This window comes from Bactrocera dorsalis, chromosome 1 (genome assembly GCF_023373825.1).
Source record: "Bactrocera dorsalis isolate Fly_Bdor chromosome 1, ASM2337382v1, whole genome shotgun sequence".
In the NCBI taxonomy this organism is placed as follows: Eukaryota; Metazoa; Arthropoda; class Insecta; order Diptera; family Tephritidae; genus Bactrocera; species Bactrocera dorsalis.
This window is the reverse complement of record NC_064303.1, coordinates 102,664,985-102,682,239: the sequence shown is the minus strand read 5'-3', so window position 1 is coordinate 102,682,239 and position 17,255 is coordinate 102,664,985. Positions and strand designations below refer to the sequence as shown.

Genomic DNA, 17,255 nt, shown 5'->3' with positions numbered 1-17,255 from the left:
TGAGATTTTGTCACCAAATTGAATGCAATTTTTCCCGCAGCGGCGGCGGATGAACCAAAAATTTGCGTGTTGGGTTGCCCACGCAAAGTGGTCAAATTGAGAACACGGATGTGGGGCATACTCACGGACCGGAAACAGGAACAGGTCACCGACCGGAAGTGTAATAACGGATATAGTTATTATTTCAGGATTCTAACATCCGGTTGACTCGTACCGTAGTTTCATTTCCTGTCCGGATGTTACGAGAAAAATTTCACACCCGTTTCCGGTATATGACTTCCGGTTGGATTTCACTTTCGGTCAACTATACATCCGTTTTCTGTTTATGGCTCCCGGTTGGGGTTTCAGACCGGAAGTATATAATTCCACTTCCGGTCAACTAATCGCCCGTTCCCGGTTAAATACACATCCATTTCCGGTTTTCGACTTCCGGTTGGAGTTTCGAACCTGTTCCTGTTTCCGACCCGTGAGTACGTCCCGCATCCGTGTTCCCAATTTTGTCCCTTTGAGTAAGCTACCCTCTACGCAATTTTTTGGTGCATCCGCCGCCGCTGCATAGGCGGTTTTTGAGGATAAAATCGTCAAAATGATTCTTTATCCTAAGTGAGGGTATTGAAATTGGATGTGGGAGCATTTCCAGATATTTCTCTATTTACTAGGAGTCCAAAATTTTTGAATTCGAACATTTGGTCCATAACCGTAAGTTTTTGCGTGATAATTCTTTTTGACAAATAGTCTTTCCAGATCTGATGGATTTAGATGCCTTAAATATTTATGTATAAATTTTCAAGAGTTGCTCTCCTCAGCTCGCTCTTCGCTCCCTTTAATGTTAGTCTGCTGCCTGTTTAAAAAAAAAAACGAAAATTGGCCCTCTCTCAATCTTTCTTATCGGATAGTACCTTAGTTTGAAATAAACTTACAGAATTAGAAACAATAAAGAAGACAACATCGATAAGAAAGTATGACCTCTCTTACAGAGAGACTTTTGAAAAAAGAAGAAAGTCTTAGAAGACTATCATATAAAACCCATATAGGCATAACATTTACATTGGAAAATGCTTGAGATTTTTGAAGTATCAGATTTCGCACAATATACATGTATAGTTGACTTCTGACTTCTCCGTATTTCTGTGTATCCAAAATGGATTGAATTGGTGATTGTATGTGAGATATGTAGCCCAATGAAACCCAGGGAACATTTTTTAGTATGTAGTCGACATGAGATAGGGTATATATAAAATTGCTTAGATCCTGATCCTCCGGTTGATGTTTTACATCTTAAGTTATTCATCTGTTTGATTCTTGCAAGTTGCAAGAGTATAGTAAAATGCTCGGTTGCACCCGAACTTAGTTCCTACTTACTTGTTTTTTGTTTGGTTTTCTATACATTGAGTACCGAATGCATGGACATCATACATACTTACGTAAACACCTTGAACTTCATATGCCTACAGCACTATATTATTACATATGTACATACATACAAAGCATTGCAATTTTCGTTGATAAATCAACGAAGTTCACAGGCAACGGCGGTATTTCGAAAAATTGCATGCGCTCAGTGTTATCGCTTATTCGCCGCCAACGACAATAGGAAGAAAACAAAAGCAACAATTATATTGCATAGTATTCATATATAAATAGTGCACACATACATACACAAATAAGACAATAATAATAACTGTATGTATGTATGCTTGTTTAATGCGATGATGAGAATGATCGACGGCGCGGCTCAGTAATGCACCGGAGCTGTTGCTACTAATTACAACGTACGATTATCTACGGAAAGCGCACAGATCGGCGCGAGCTTTGCAAGCCGAAACACACGAAAAAGTCAGCATTGAAGTACAACTAGAATCAACGATTATCAAAAGCAAAACAAGAGCACAGCAAACAAACAAAAAAATATATATAAAAACAAAAACAAAAATAGTAATAGTAATAATAGCAACAACAACGACACAGCAGGAGAAATATAGTTTGTTGCACGGTTAAATATTATATGAGTTGCAAAATTATATTTCACCGATACATGCATACATACCAGCACATATGTACGAGTATGTTTAGTATAAATGCTATATATACAGATTTGTGTGTTCATGATAAAGGCAAGTAAATGACACTGAGCATCCGAGTATTAATTTAGTGTGGTTTTCTATTCATTTAGCCGCTGTTGTTGCTCACGTTTTAATTAAAATATTGCTCATACTTTTATAACTTTTACATATTCGTATATAGTATTTCTTATATACAACGGTATTTAAGTGAATTTCGTGGTTTCTATTATCGCATTGATGTAATTAATGTACGACGGCAGGCAAACATTTAGTGTGGCATAAACTTGGCACTCATTTCAGTGTCGATGCGCTTGCCGTCGACTCGTTTGCATACTATACACTTGCACGGATCAACGCGTCGTCTAACATACGCACTGACAAAACCAACAAAACCGCCTTGTTTACAACTTTTCAATTTGCGACTGTAAATCAATTGCATTACAAAAAAGAAATTTTGAAAAAAAAAATTAAAAAGTGAAAGTGATAAAAAAAATTCTTTGCGTTGAAAATGGTTTACGAGTCCTCGTATGATAGTGGTCGCAGGCCACACAAACCCGACCTGACACGCGGCTATTGGGCGGCGCCAAGTGATTTCGTTTACACCTGCATTAGTTTGGGCTTCCGCATGGATGTGATATCGATGGGCTGGTTCATCTACCAACACATGGGCGGTAAGTCAACACAGCGTCATCTTTATTTATATATTTGTCATTCGAGTGTGTCAAAGTGTTGCTGTATATACATATGTATGTAAATATTTGGGTGTGCTGTAGTGAATGTTTTTGTATGTGTGCTAAATATATGTAGATATATACAACAGGTGATAATTGGCTTTGAAGCACGCGTTAGTCATTATATTTAGTCAAAATTTGTTTACAAAGTTATTTTAATTGACCGCGTAGTAAAAGTGGTTATCGGAGGTGGCATGAATTAAATTTAACAGTAAATTTTTCTTAAAAATATTTATGATCACAAAATGTATACTTCGAATCCATAATGCACACTATAATTAGAGCGTACACATATGGTAAAATGAAGCAACATTGCTGTAAAATTAAGTGCTTTAAACTAAAAAAAATAAACCGAACTAAATTTTTTGCCAGATTATGAAAAAATACGCAAAACTGTTAATAAAATAATAAATAAATTCTTTATCAAAAGAAATTCTTATCGAAAGTTGAAAATAAATTTGAAAAGGCGAAACTCACCATAGCACAACTATTAATTTGCGCTTTTCTTAAAACTCAATTAAAAATTATATAAATATTAATTAAATAATAACAATTAATAAAAATATTAATTCGTAGCTTAATTTTCAATTTATTGCATTATATTATTATTTTTTCGAACAGCATATAGTATATATATTTATGTACTTGAATGCCAATGCTTTTCGCAATAGACCTTTACTAATGCTTTTTAGTGATAAGCGCTGTCTAACTGAATATGTTTACGCCTCTAATTTATTTGAATTCATATATATATATATATACATGTCAATAAATAACTGCACAATAACCTTTGACAAAGTGATAAGCTTAATTTATTTTGATATAAACTTACAGTAGGTGCTGAAATGTATGGTTAAAAATATATTATATATATTTTTATATTGAAGGCTGAAGATGGTTATCTGCTCATTTATATTTATTGAAAATAAAAAAAATTGAATCTGAGCTGCACCGAAGCTATAGCAGTCTTCACGGTTGCATTTCTTATAGCACTAAAGGTTATAAAAATATCCTTTTTCTAGATTTTGATCTGTTGCTGTTGTTGTAGCGGCAGAATTATTTGATCGATCTGTTGGTATGGCCGCCATATGCTATAATTGTCCGATCTGAACAATGTGTGCAGACAATGTAGCGTTGCCTTGCGAGATCATCCACGTATAATCTTGTAAAGATATTTTTTCAAATAAAAAATTGATAAACTGAGAGATTAGTATGCGAAAATGCAGGATAAATTCACTCAACTCGTCCCCTTGATCATTTATAAAAATACTCCTCAAACTACGTGGTAAACTTAATATAAGATTATATGGTCCTTTTCAAGGTGTAAGTAGGTAGAAGCGGAGCCAGCATGTGCTGAATTAATACTGGATTTGCCATTTTGATGCATTATCATAGAAACTCTATAGTCTTGCTACTGCGTTTCTTCGCAGCGCTCAAACCATGAGCTCTCAACGAAAGTACTTATAATCATTCAATGCTTTTTGCTAAATGTTTTTCAAGTATTATGTGTAGGGCTTGTGTTAGAGCTAGACATTCACAGTGAAAGTGGAACACCGCTTCCGTATTACCTTCTAGCTTGCAACCAGCACAAATATAGTTATATATTTCTAGCACATGATCTCCAAAAGGCCAAAGACCCTTTATATTAACTGTAAGTCTATATATACTATTTTTCTTCTTTATTGGCGTAGACACCGCGTACGCGGTTATAGCCGAGTTTACAAGAGCGCGACAGTCGTTCTTTCTTTTCGCTGTTTGAAGCCAATTGGAGATTCCAAATATAGCCAAACCCTCTGCAGCTGGTTTTTCCAAGGAAGTTGAGGTGTTCCTCTTCCTCTATTTCCTCCGGCGGATACGTAGAGTCGAAGTATTTTCATCCATTCGGACAACATCACCTTGCCAGAGTAGCCGCTGTCTCTTAATTTGCTGAACCATGTCCATGTCGTCGTATATCTCGTACAGGCAGCTCTTTTTCGTGCTGTCAAAAGCGGCTTTGAAGTCGACGAAGAGTTGGTGTGCACCGATGCTCCTTTCACGGGTCTTTTTCAAAATTTGCGCAGATCAGTTGTTGATTTTCCAGGCCTAAAGCAACACTGACAAGGTCCAGCCAGTTTATTGACAGTAGGTATTAATCTTTCACTTAAATTGCAATCGTCGCGCGAAAGCTTGTGCGATCATATTCTATAAAGAAGCTGATGCATGCTCCTTATCAGTTTTTTGCTGCCGTATTTGAATAGTTCACCCGGCAATCCATTGGCCCCCATCGCTTTATTGTGTAGTTTGTATCTAGAATCCTCACAATGCTGACCCCTAAACCAGTGCTCTACAAGACGGCTATATACAACAACAAGACAACATGTAATTTGATTTAAGGCCCCAGTTCGTGCTAAGTATTCTTTTGCAGGTGCAGAATTCGTTTTTTTTTTGATGTTTATTTTCCAATTCAGTTTGGTATCTATTTCAAGCCCTAGATATTTTGCCGAGAGAGATAGATAAATTGTTATACAGCGGTGTGAGGAAGGATTAAATCAAGGTATTTTTTGCTTTTCTTGTGAAAAACAGTATCCGTTTTATTATGGGTAATACCTAGTCCAATGATCTCACTACGTAGGTATAATCTTCCAATGGCTTTCTCTATGTTCAGGATATAAAAGTGAGTTTAACTACACATAAAAAAGCTTCACCTCTCTCTTTCTCACTCTCACTCTCTGCTATTTTAAAGCGTTCAAACGTAGGTCTACAGACACATTATTACGAATTTAATTAATTGCAATCAAGTAGTAATTACTACCGCCGTATATTAAAGAAGCAATGCCGAATCAGATGGCAACGAATTTGAAGCGAGATTTAATTGATTAATGTTTTTATTTTTAATTATAATATAATATAATTACTAAATTAAATAACACGTTGCATTTTAAATACATTTAAAATATCTTTCACAGGTGCGGTTATACCTTACATCGTCTGTATGTTTCTTTTTGTGGTGCCAATCATGGTGATTCAGTCATTTATGGGACAGTTTTCCAGCAGTGGTTTTATATCGGTGTTTCGTATATCACCAATTTTCAAGGGTATACAAATTTTCATATAGTAAAAAAGAATATTTAATATTAAAAACCTCAGTGAGTATATTGGAAAAAAATTTTAAGCAAATTTTTCTACTTTAAGGCTTGGGTTATATAAGTTTGGGCGTCAATTTGGCTGTGCTCACCTACTACAGTATGTTCGCTGCGGTGCCGTTACTCTATTTCTTTCACTCCATGCGCCCTACGATACCTTGGAGCTGTGAGGGCATGGAAAAATGGTTCATAAACAGCACCGAAGTGGAAGTTGAACATGTAAATATAATAACTGAATCTAAATGTATATATTTTAACATATTAAATTTTATTTAAAAAAAATTAAAAAAAATAACAAAAAAATATGAAAAAATATGGCAATAGTCCTGCAAACTTAAGGATATGGTGGAAATTAATGCCAGCATGGCAAAAACCAACGACTCCTATAAATATATTGGCTATGAAGTGCCGTCTGTGTTATTTTTCAAGTAAGTTAGCGCCAAGTGCAATACTCTTTCACACTTCCAACTGACAAATATTATTAAAACACCAAAATGCAGCTCGATTTTCGGTGGTGACGATATTATGGACAACTATGAGTATAACAGTCCTTTTATGTTTTCGTGGGAGCTGCTCCTTTGCACAATGCTTAGCTGGGGCATTGTCGCTGCCGTCTTTTATCGCTTCTACAATACCGAATTGGTACGTATAGCATTATTTTTAAGCGCTCATAACTTAATATATGCATTTCTATTACTCTCTCCATTTTCTTTTCTATCTACAGATGAGTAAATTTCTACGTTACACCATTTGGGCATCACTGGCTTTGCTGGTCATCTCTGTGATACGTTTTCTGCTGCTATCACTCGATTTCAAATATATATTCAGTTATTTCATAGCAACTCCGCGTGAATTGGCCGAAGGCATACCAAATACACTGTTGTTTATCGTGTCTGCTTTCGGTCCCGGTTGGGGTTCTATTATTGCCTTGGCTAGCTTTAATCGCTTCAAAACCAATATTATGAATTTCAGTTGGCTTATTTGTATAGGACAAATGTGCATTTTTATGGCTTACGGCATTTTAACGCATATAATTCAGGGCTATTTTCAATGTGAGTATTACAAAAATTCTTAAATTGATAATTATATTTATAAAACGCATTTTTTAACAGCTATCATCGAACATTACGATGAGGTAGACAATTTGTATGTGTATGTGAATCATCACTGGGCTTTGTATTTATCAAGTGGCAGCGTGATGACCACGATGAGTTGGCCAAATCTCTGGTCAATGATTTTCTTTGGCATGCTCGCACTTATGGCGCTGATTACGATGGTAAAGAAATATTTTAAGCTATTTTTAATTTATTAGTATAGCGCTACTTAAAGCTCTATATACTTTTATATACTATTCGTATAATCAATTCTTGATTCCTTTCCTGTAGATCACGTGCTTATTCTCTGTTTTTCAAAGCATATTCGATGAATTCGAAATACTGCGTGCGCGAAGAACAGAAGTCACTTTAGGCATCATTGGTATACTAGCCGTTTTGTCTTTGTACACGTGCTCCAACGTAAGTTTAATTAATTTTATAAAGAAACTTGTTATTGGAAAATCTTTAAACACTAACTGAATGAGAAATCTGCTGTAGGATTCTGAAATGGATTACACATGGCAATTAAATTTTTTTATAATTTTTTTTGTGGCCAATTATTATGGATGATGCTAAGGTATAAATAATGAATAAAAAAACTGGATATTAGCTTAAGATATGATGTGATGTGATGGTATGACGTGACTATATGATGTGATGACAAACGATATAATCTGATGATAATTGACGCGATGAGAGAATTACAACTGCTGCATGATTTTTATGGTATGATGTGATGTAGTGACGTGATGTGATGTGATGATATGATGTTAAATATTAAACTTGTATGTTTATATTACCATATTTTTTATATTATATTGCGATGTGCTGTTATGCAATATGAAATAATGTGATGTGATGTAACGATATCATGAGATAGTGTAATATGATGTAAGAAGCTGAACTGCCACATGTTTATATTACCATATTTTATATATTGTATTGCGATGTGATGTCATGCAATAAAATATGCTGCATTGTGATGTGATGAAAACATGGTATATGGAAACAAAAAATAATGCTTTCTACATGACTGCCCAGTTTTCGTCACCCTAAGATTGAAGCACCTAGGTTGCCATACTGTGATCAGTACTTATGAGCACTAAGTACCACAACGAACATGCGTCTTTTGCTGCCCAAGTTGAATTATTCGTGGCCTTAGGAAAAATTAGCACATTTACCTGATCTAACCATGACCTAACTTATTCTAATGCAATCGAATATGATACGAATATAATACCACACAGCACACATAATGCGTTACTACTACAATCATGTGACCTACATATGTTTCTTCCCTTTACAATTGCAGCACGGTGTCGTTTTCTTCAGTGCCATGTCAATGGATTCATTATTTACGCAAACCACACTGAATCTGTTTCTGCTTCTGGTCGTGCTGTGGATTTACGGTCGTATACGCTTTCAACGCGATATAGAATTTATGCTGGGTCAACGTTTCTCCACGTGGAAAGTGAATATGTTGCGGTTTGTTGCGCCGATTTGCCTCATCATACTGCTAGTGAGTTGACTTACATATACTATACAGCTTCACTTTCCAATATCAATGCGCTCATATTACTAAACAACTTCATGGATTTCATTATTGAAATATTGAAAAAGTTTGCCTTACAACTAAAACCTTTCAATTACAGTTAATTTCGGTGATCGCTGCGTTCTACGAGCACAGTGTCGCCTCAATTGTGGTTCACATAGCTGCGATTTTCCTCATCGTTTTACCGTGGCTCTATTTACCCGGCTACATGATCTATGTACTCCTGCAAACATCGGGTCCATTCAAAATGCGTTTTCGCCGCTGCTGTCGTCCCTTGGATTGGTATCCGCTTGAAATGGAGGAGCGTCAACGTTACGAGGAGGCCATGGGCAATATGGATATTACGCATCAGTTGAGCCAGATGGAAGATGAAGTTGTGCCATAATGAGTTAATCATGCTGATCTACGTGTGTTGGTTGTGTAATCATATAAAATGTATATATATATGTATATATTTACTATTGAAGATATTAAATTGTGATTTGTAGACAAGGCCAAACTGTATATGTACGAGTATACACGTATTAATTTACAGATATAGCAGTTTTTTATTGTTGTAACGAAATCAATACGAATTTGAACTCATATTTTTACGTTTTCTCTAAGCCAAAGATGAATTTATAATATTCATAATTCTTTTTTTTTATTAATAAATGCTTATATTATATTTTTCTTATACAAATTATTTGTAATTTCTTGTTGTTTTTGTAAATATAGATAATATACACATATGCTAATACCTAAACAAATTCTGCTACATAATCATTACAGCGCTTTACATACATATATCTTATATATGAGGTAAATGTCTACGCACATTTTGTGACGTCACACTCGCGCTTTAGCCATCGACTCCACTCTGCTCTTATGCAGTTCACTGGTTAATTTACGTGAACGCTGATACTCCTCGTACTCAAGGCGATACTCCTCGTTCGCCGGCGTCCAATCAACGGCTTGTAATTGCCTGCGCACAGTCTTCACGAGCGTGCCCTGGCTTCGCACTAATGCATAAATCATATATGCTGGAATGCATGCAATGGAGATGGCGCAACTCAGCCAACCGAGTGCTATGGCCCAACGTGGGTATATAATACCATTGTAGGTTATGTCGCGATTAAATATGATGCTAGTGAAGAACATGCCCTGTTAAGGAAAGCGCGTCAAATATTAATAAAAAATTTCGATAATTTGTCTGTGCTCACAATCAATATGACTGGCGTGACGTACGTCCAACAATATTTCCAAACGATTCCCGGTCGCTTGCCGATCATAAAGTAAATATCGGCAATAAAATTGTCCACGCCATAGATCCAGGCGACCATAACCACTTCCGAGATGCATATGAGTATTACCGAAATCGATGCAGAATACCAATCAAACAGTTGAAGTATGAATATGCCGCCCTGGAAAGGGAAAATATACGGTTTAGAATTCTTTAAAGAGGGTTTTTTTTCATGTGGCAAGCTAAAACCGCCGAGAATATACATTTGTTTATGGTAAATTGCAATTAAAATTATACTCGAGATTAGTGGGAGTTGTCAGCCATATTGGAGGAAGATGTAGACTTAATGATCCAAAAATATAGTATTATCGATATGACCGTTTCTGGACTTAGAAATAAATTTATAATATCAAGATGCTGTCTCGCACTGATAGACTGAGTTCCTGAGAGCTTTTAGGATTATGAATAAAGAAGTTATCAAAGAATTTTATATACTAAAAGTAATAATCACAAACTCCTCTTTCATCAAATGCCTATCAAGCTCTTCTATAATGACAATATTGAAATATAAATACTTCCCAGCTCAGTATTTCTGAGAGTTCAACAAAATGAGGAACGTTGTAGACCATGCAAGTTATGGCACTACATATCCAAGCTATCGTTTCTAGGCTTACAAATAAATTTATTACTCTGAGATGATATCACAAAACAACTATGGAATGAGTACCAGAAAGAGTTTGAGGTTATGCATGTACTGAGAGCAGACTACATTTGTAACTTCTACACAAACGGCCCCTCAATCCTTCCTATAACGGCTGGTTGAGCTCTAAATACTACCCAGCTCATTACATCTGAACACAAAGTTTTACGAAAAAGTACATCCAACAAGTAACTGACCGCAAAACATAAACAAACACAACACCATCTCAACAATCCATCTTCAGAGCATTTAAAATGTTAAAAAATCTGAGTCTATAATCAAGCAATATAGTTTTTGTTACTTGCTTACCCTTGTCACCATAATTATTGACATTAAAAACATGATTATAACCGATCCCAATGTAACAAGAGCCTTATGTTGTCGCAGCTTTGGTATTTCATCGATGATCGACGATATAATCGCCTCGATTTGAACAAACTGCAAACATATTTTATTAGGAAATATGTACAAATTTTCATAGTTTCAGCCAACACTTACCACACTATCCAAACCTAGAAGGAAGAGCATCAAGAAGAAGAGCGCAGCCCACAAATGTGGCATTGGCAGCATGGCGATGGCCTGTGGATATGTTACGAATGCCAGGCCGGGACCAGATGTTGCCACCGTGGCCACTGGTATGCCGGATTGGTCTGTTAGGACAAAAGCATTAAGAAGAATAGGTAAAATACTAAAAAATATGTAGCGAAGGAAGTTTGATTTTTGTGCACTTACGTGAGAGGAAACCCAATACGGAGAAAACCACGAATCCCGCAAAAATGCTAGTCGCACAATTCACAATCGGTATAACGAATGCATCGCCTCTGGCATTGTTGCGAAAATTATTAAAACTAGCCATATTCACAATGCCACCCCAACCCGGACCCAACGAGAAGAATATCTGTATTGCAGCGTCGGCCCAAACTTTTAGATCCAACAATCGTGACCATTCCGGTTTGATGTAGAACAAAATACCTTTCCAGGCGCCAGGTAGCGTTACGCCGCGTATAAATAATACGAAGAGTATGAAAAAGGGAAAACTTGCGGTGAAGTAAACCACTTTGCCGACCTGGCGGAATATAAGTATGTATATAAATTATAAAAATATTAATTAAAAAATATGAAGTAGCGAAAAATGCCCACCGTTTTTATGCCGCGTATGATGCAGACATACACCGAGAGCCACACAAAGATCAAGCAATAAAACAGCGGCCATACCAAGTCGCCTAGTTCCTCAATGCTTCCAGATATTTTCAATATTTCGAAACTGTAAATAAAATATGTATTGAAAGTGAGTTTGTAGGGATGTGCCAGCAATTAACATTAATACCCACTGAAAGAACTCATCGGCTGGCGTGCGAAACCCAGTGTGATGTGTGAAGTTGCGCTGCGCTAACTGAAGGGATTAAAAGAAGGAAGGATTTAAAGAAATGTTTAAGGTATACAAATAATTTGATTGGCATTGCTGATTACACTTTTTTTATTTCCAAACACAACCTAAAAAAAATGGTCCTGAAAATATTATGTCATCCAAAATGACTTAAATTTAAATCTGATACGGAACAGAAAGAATTGGGAATAAAATACTTAGGAATAAAGAAAGTATGTGCTGGTAGCGAACCAGCGGTTTGTCTACTAAATTGAATGTTTCTGAGACGCGGGTGGACCGGACGTAAAAATTTAAATGCAGGATTACAGTATAAGGTCAGGAACAGGATGCAAAATATTGACAAGAAAATTTACGCCCACGGCTGCCTGGTATTTCTGAGCGCCTGGTAACGAAACAGCGAGCGGGTTGCCTTCTAAATTGAGTTCGGCCGCGGCGCTGGTGGACCGCAGGAAATGCAGGAATGAAGTTATGACATAAAATATAGAAAAAACATATATTTATTCAGCTGAATGATAATTGACTACTTATCAGAGATCTTCTGAAATATCCATTATAAACGGACAATGGGATTCGTACGCTTTCGGTGTTCATTAAATTGGCAAATATTATATATACATTATTAGTGAGGAAGGTCTCAGTTTGGCTGTAACTAAACATATTATACGCTTACAACTTGCAAGGACCAAAACCAATACTCTCCGTATTGACTCGATTCAATCTATTGTTGACATACAAGCATAGCAGTAAAGGACTTTTTACGTATTTCGATAACATATCTTACAGTATGACCGATAGTTTTTGTTGCCAGGCACCGGATGCCCCATATTTGGAAGATGGGGGGCTGGAACAGTTATTGTCCGGTTTTGACATTTTTTAGACGGGAGATGGCATCCCAAAAAAGCAATATTTGTGGCAAATTTTGTACTAATATGTTCATTGGGGATAGAATTGTGTACCAGATCAAGAAAGAATCATATATATCATAGAAAGTGGACGTGTTTGTAGTTTGATTTCGCCCAATAACCAAATATCTGTGCCCCAGCGCATTTGTGAATCTTCGTATTGACTTCTTTTCACTTACATCCATAACCTCCACACAATGATCTGTGTTCCACGCATTCTGACAATCAATCCAAGGCAATTTTAAAGAAAACAATTTACTTAAAAACATAATTGGATAGGCGATGATCACCGAGTAGTAGCAGGTACAAATAATGTTGACAATCACTATAGCGAAGCCAGCGCCTGAAAGTGCAGAAAAAACGTAAAATAATTTCAGAAATATCTTTTAATTTTAACTAACCTTTAAATAACGGTGCCAAGCGGAAGACACCAATACAGCCAACGCTCGAAAATTGTCCCATCACAATCTCCATGAAAAATAATGGAATGCCGCAAAGGAATAACATCAACAGATAAGGCACCAAAAAAGCGCCTAAAAAAACACGACCGAAATTGGAAAGCAAAAAGAAAGAAATGATAGAAAGTAGAAAAATGCATGACTTCAAATTGTAAAGCATAAAATCGCAAAAAGCAACAAGTAAAAATGAAAAGTAGTAAGTGTTAAGGAAAAAAATAATTGAGCCTCCTTCGAGCCGGATTTGAACCAGCGACCTATGGATTTCAACATATCAAGATTGCAGTAGAAAATGGCAATGCGAAGCGTTTTATCAATTAACCCAATACCTTGATGATGTTCATCATTGGGATCGATTATTCCACAGCACCGCCACTCTATTTAACAACTGAACTTCTACAGTCCACCGCTCTACCAACTGAGCTATCGAAGGCGTTGCTTACCGGCTGGAAAATAGCACGCTTAGGCCGCTGTAGGTGCGCCCAGCGAAAATCAGCGCGCGCGCACACCACAAATGCCAAGAAGGAAGCAATTCCATACACAAAAAGTACAACGAATGCCCCCACCACCCACCACATGTGCATGTATGTGTGTGCATGTGTATTCGTTTGTCCATGCCAGTATGTGTGTGTCGCTGCAGCACGCTTTTGCATATTTATTTGCGTCTAAACTAAAAATAGCTTGCCATGTGAATTTGACGAAAGCAACAGACAAAGAATTGTATAAAAGCGCATAAAAACAAACAGCGACTGAGCAAAAACCTAGCGGAATAAATGTAAGCAAGAATAAATAGAAAAATTACTGCAATTATGGTGCGAAGCAATTTAGTATTCTTGCAGCGTACGTCAGCGTATTTCAGCGTCTGCATGTCTGCGCGTGTGTGTGTGTGTGTGCAGCTGTGTGAACTGCTCGTTGCTACTGTGATTGCTGTATTTGCATAAATAAAAAACTAAATTAACAATTGTAAGCAATTTTATAATGAACACTAGTCTAAAGGTAGTGCTAATCTGCGCTACAAGAAAAAATAGATAAAAAATATTAATCAAATTGTTATGATAATAAATCGAGAACGGCTTAAACATAGTAGTTAAGTATATGTTTTATGGTAAACGGGGTTTATGAGGTTTGCATATAAGAAACCCGTATAATATATACTAATGTATACATATGTAAATGATTAGCATGACTAGCTGAGTCGGTTTAACCATATCCGTCTTTCTCTCTATATACGCAAATTATTCCCTAAGTTTTTGAGATATCGACCTGAAATTTAGTACACGTACTTTTCTTATCAAGGAGCTAAACATTTGTCGGAACCGCCGATAACGGACCATCCTAGCCTATAGCTGCCATACAAACTGAACGATCGGAATCAGGTCTTTGTAGGGAAAACTTTTTTATGTAACGGAATATTTTCTGGAAATTTGGCACAAATTATTGTTAAAGACAGTGCTACAATTTTCGAACATATTGTTTACATAGCACCATTATAACTTATAGCTGCTATACAAACTGAACGATCGGAATCAGGTCTTTGTAGGGAAAACTTTTTTATTTAACGGGACATTTTCATAAAATTTGACATGAGCTATTTTCTAAACTATTAATGTGTTCTGCAGGGAAATTGCTTTGGTTGGACCTTTATAGCATATAGCTGCCATACAAACTGAACGATCGGAATCAGTTCCTTGTATGGAAAATTTTTTCATTTGATGAGATATCTTCACTAAATTCAATACAAAAAAATTGTCTAAGATAACGCTAAAATATGCTGAGAAATTTAATAGATCGGACTACTATATCATACAGCTGTCATACAAACTGATCGATCAAAATCAAGTCCTTGTATGGAAAACTTTGTTATTTGACAACGAAACTTCATGAAATTTGGCATAAATTATTTTGAAAGATAGTGCTATAATCTAAGAATATATATTTCAGATCGGATCGCTATAGCATATAGCTACCATAGAAACTAACCCCCAAAATTATAAATAAAGGCTTTTTATACCTGTTATGCTATAATAAATGCGTCTGCGTTGAATTTTATAATAAAGTTAACATTTTTCTTGTTTTCTTTTTATTATTTTTAATTTTATTTTATTTTATTTTTTTAATTTTTTTTATTAAATTTTTTTTTAATTTATTCAATTCTATGCGCATACTCGTACTTACCGCCACCGCTGCGATAGCAGAGATATGGAAAACGCCACACATTGCCAATGCCCACCGCATAGCCGATACAGGATAACATAAACTCTGTTTTTGAGGCCCATTGACCGCGATTCGCATCACGCGCGGCGGTTCTTGTACCAGCGTTTATGGACTTGGCTGACGTGATATTCGTAGGCACCTGTGTGTAAGCATCGGCTGGCCCATTGCCAGGATGCGAATTGCTGCGACTGAACATTTTGGTTGATTTTTTGCACTTAGTTGTTGAAAAAGTTAACTGGACAAGCGCTTAACACAATTAGAAAAAGAAAAATATACGTTCTTAAAACTTGTTCTTAATATTGGCAGTGCTTTTGAATGTTATTTTCATTTATACATCAAGATTTAGCAACCGACACTAACAACTTTACATAACTTTCTAAAATCGTTTGATAAAATTCATTATAAAACAATCCGTTACTTATATCACAGCTGCTTCTTTTTATTTATAATACTATATATGCATAATATTTGCACATTATTTGCACATGAATTGTTCAGCAGTGCGTATGAGTAATATTAATTTTGTATCCCACAGCATTTATTTATCGCTACTCAACTTTTTTATTGTTATATCTCTACACTTATTACACAAAAATAATTACTTTTAAAAGGAATACGCGCAAGGACCAATATTTTAGCACCACTCAATAACCCTCACAACTCTAAATTGCTTGCTCTTATCACTTGCGCCATCACTGCACTTAACGCTAACGATCACTTGAGTACCACACACGTGCGCCGTCCATCGATAACTGACTCAAAATCTCTTTGGCGCTGCAGTTTATAGCGTACGTCCATAAACTCAACAGCGAATTTGCGTATTTTTTTCTAAACACTTGCCCATCTGTCTGCCCGCTTTTGCTTTTTATAGCAGCCAATTTTCTAAATACTAATCATCATACGCTCCCACACTGCTGCTTGAGTGTGTGTGTGTGCTTTTTGAGATTTTATTGCCATTAAAATGACACTTACACAAATGGCGCGGCGAGTTGATGGGAAGCTTGGTGGTGACGTCGCAACATTTCATGTAGCACATGCACACACATTCACACATGCTGTGTGATTTCTTTGACCGCGAAGGCGCTCTGTCGCACTACTTAAGTGAATTTAGCAATGAATGTGCCGAGACGAAAGATTTAACACCTACAAAAACTAAATTGAGATCGTTTGAAATTGCGCTTGAAATTAAGCATTAACTGTGGCATATATGTGCATATGTACAATATGTATGGTATATAGATGTGTAGATATTTAAGTGGAGCTACATAAATATGTGTAAATGTGTGCACACGTGTTGCTGATTTATTTAAAATTATGCCAGCAGTCTAATGCAAGGAAAGAGAATAAACGTTTTATATGCAACTAACGGTTTATTGGGACGATAACAGTAGTGGTAAAAAATTAATATCTATTCGTTTGAGCAGATCACTGACCATAAGCATCATGTAATTAGAAATTTATGAAACTAAATTCAAAAAAATTGCCTAACACCACGGCCATCTCACACTTAACGCTGCTTTATTTGCATATTTTCCACATAACATATGCAGAATATACATATGTACATACATCAATCCTACAATTTTAACTCACACGAATGCTTTCTCCCCTTACTTGTTTAATTTTAGTTCATCGCTATTTTTATTAAAAAAAAAGTCTCTACGCCAAACAATGCTCTTAATTATGCACAAAAAATCACACATGCGCATGTACATACGTATGCATTTGCATTGAAATATGCAATAATGCACAGGCTCTTAACTTAATACTTAGCATACTCACAGCTGCCTAATTTGCTGCCTAAATGCATGCT

At 36.1% G+C, this 17,255-nt stretch overlaps 2 protein-coding genes and 1 non-coding gene across 5 annotated transcripts; 1 reads left to right on the top strand and 2 right to left on the bottom strand.

Annotated features, from left to right (window-relative positions):
* The first annotated feature begins 1,739 nt into the window (after window positions 1-1,739).
* Window positions 1,740-9,207, top strand: LOC105231174 (sodium- and chloride-dependent neutral and basic amino acid transporter B(0+)). Its single transcript, XM_011212330.4, has 11 exons — window positions 1,740-2,114; window positions 2,245-2,734; window positions 5,740-5,868; window positions 5,966-6,135; window positions 6,241-6,344; window positions 6,417-6,558; window positions 6,641-6,968; window positions 7,029-7,192; window positions 7,302-7,430; window positions 8,323-8,529; window positions 8,663-9,207. Exons 2-11 carry the CDS (start codon window positions 2,572-2,574, stop codon window positions 8,945-8,947), a joined length of 1,821 nt encoding a protein of 606 aa, XP_011210632.2. The 5' UTR covers window positions 1,740-2,114; window positions 2,245-2,571; the 3' UTR covers window positions 8,948-9,207.
* Window positions 8,998-16,281, bottom strand: LOC105231256 (sodium- and chloride-dependent glycine transporter 1). Of its 3 annotated transcripts, XM_049446729.1 has the most exons (11): window positions 16,045-16,281; window positions 15,404-15,688; window positions 13,175-13,306; window positions 12,953-13,116; window positions 11,816-11,877; window positions 11,625-11,748; window positions 11,217-11,550; window positions 10,983-11,134; window positions 10,794-10,922; window positions 9,765-9,965; window positions 8,998-9,705 (listed from the first exon to the last, which is right to left on the bottom strand). In XM_049446729.1, the coding sequence occupies exons 2-11, from the start codon at window positions 15,636-15,638 to the stop codon at window positions 9,391-9,393; spliced, it is 1,848 nt and encodes a 615-aa protein (XP_049302686.1). In that variant the 5' UTR covers window positions 15,639-15,688; window positions 16,045-16,281; the 3' UTR covers window positions 8,998-9,390. The 3 variants fall into 3 exon arrangements, with proteins under 3 accessions (XP_049302686.1, XP_049302685.1, XP_049302687.1); XM_049446728.1 differs by having other exon boundaries at window positions 15,404-16,281; XM_049446730.1 differs by lacking the exon at window positions 15,404-15,688 and having other exon boundaries at window positions 16,045-16,280.
* Window positions 13,458-13,661, bottom strand: Trnay-gua (transfer RNA tyrosine (anticodon GUA)). Its single transcript has 2 exons — window positions 13,625-13,661; window positions 13,458-13,493 (listed from the first exon to the last, which is right to left on the bottom strand). It is a non-coding gene; the product is annotated as a tRNA-Tyr (tRNA).
* Window positions 16,282-17,255: the final 974 nt, after the last annotated feature.

What these genes read in the sequence shown, in the direction of transcription:
- LOC105231174 (XM_011212330.4), top strand. Translation starts at nt 2,572, where the DNA reads ATGGTTTACGAGTCCTCGTATGATAGTGGTCGCAGGCCACACAAACCC. An exon ending in AATTCAGGGCTATTTTCAAT is followed by an intron (nt 6,969 to 7,028) that starts GTGAGTATTACA and finishes ATTTTTTAACAG; the next exon opens with CTATCATCGAACATTACGAT. An exon ending in TTATGGCGCTGATTACGATG is followed by an intron (nt 7,193 to 7,301) that starts GTAAAGAAATAT and finishes CCTTTCCTGTAG; the next exon opens with ATCACGTGCTTATTCTCTGT.
- LOC105231256 (XM_049446728.1), bottom strand. Translation starts at nt 15,638, where the DNA reads ATGTTCAGTCGCAGCAATTCGCATCCTGGCAATGGGCCAGCCGATGCT. An exon ending in ATTGTGTGGAGGTTATGGAT is followed by an intron (nt 11,878 to 12,952) that starts GTAAGTGAAAAG and finishes TAATCCCTTCAG; the next exon opens with TTAGCGCAGCGCAACTTCAC. An exon ending in TTCTAGGTTTGGATAGTGTG is followed by an intron (nt 10,923 to 10,982) that starts GTAAGTGTTGGC and finishes ATATGTTTGCAG; the next exon opens with TTTGTTCAAATCGAGGCGAT.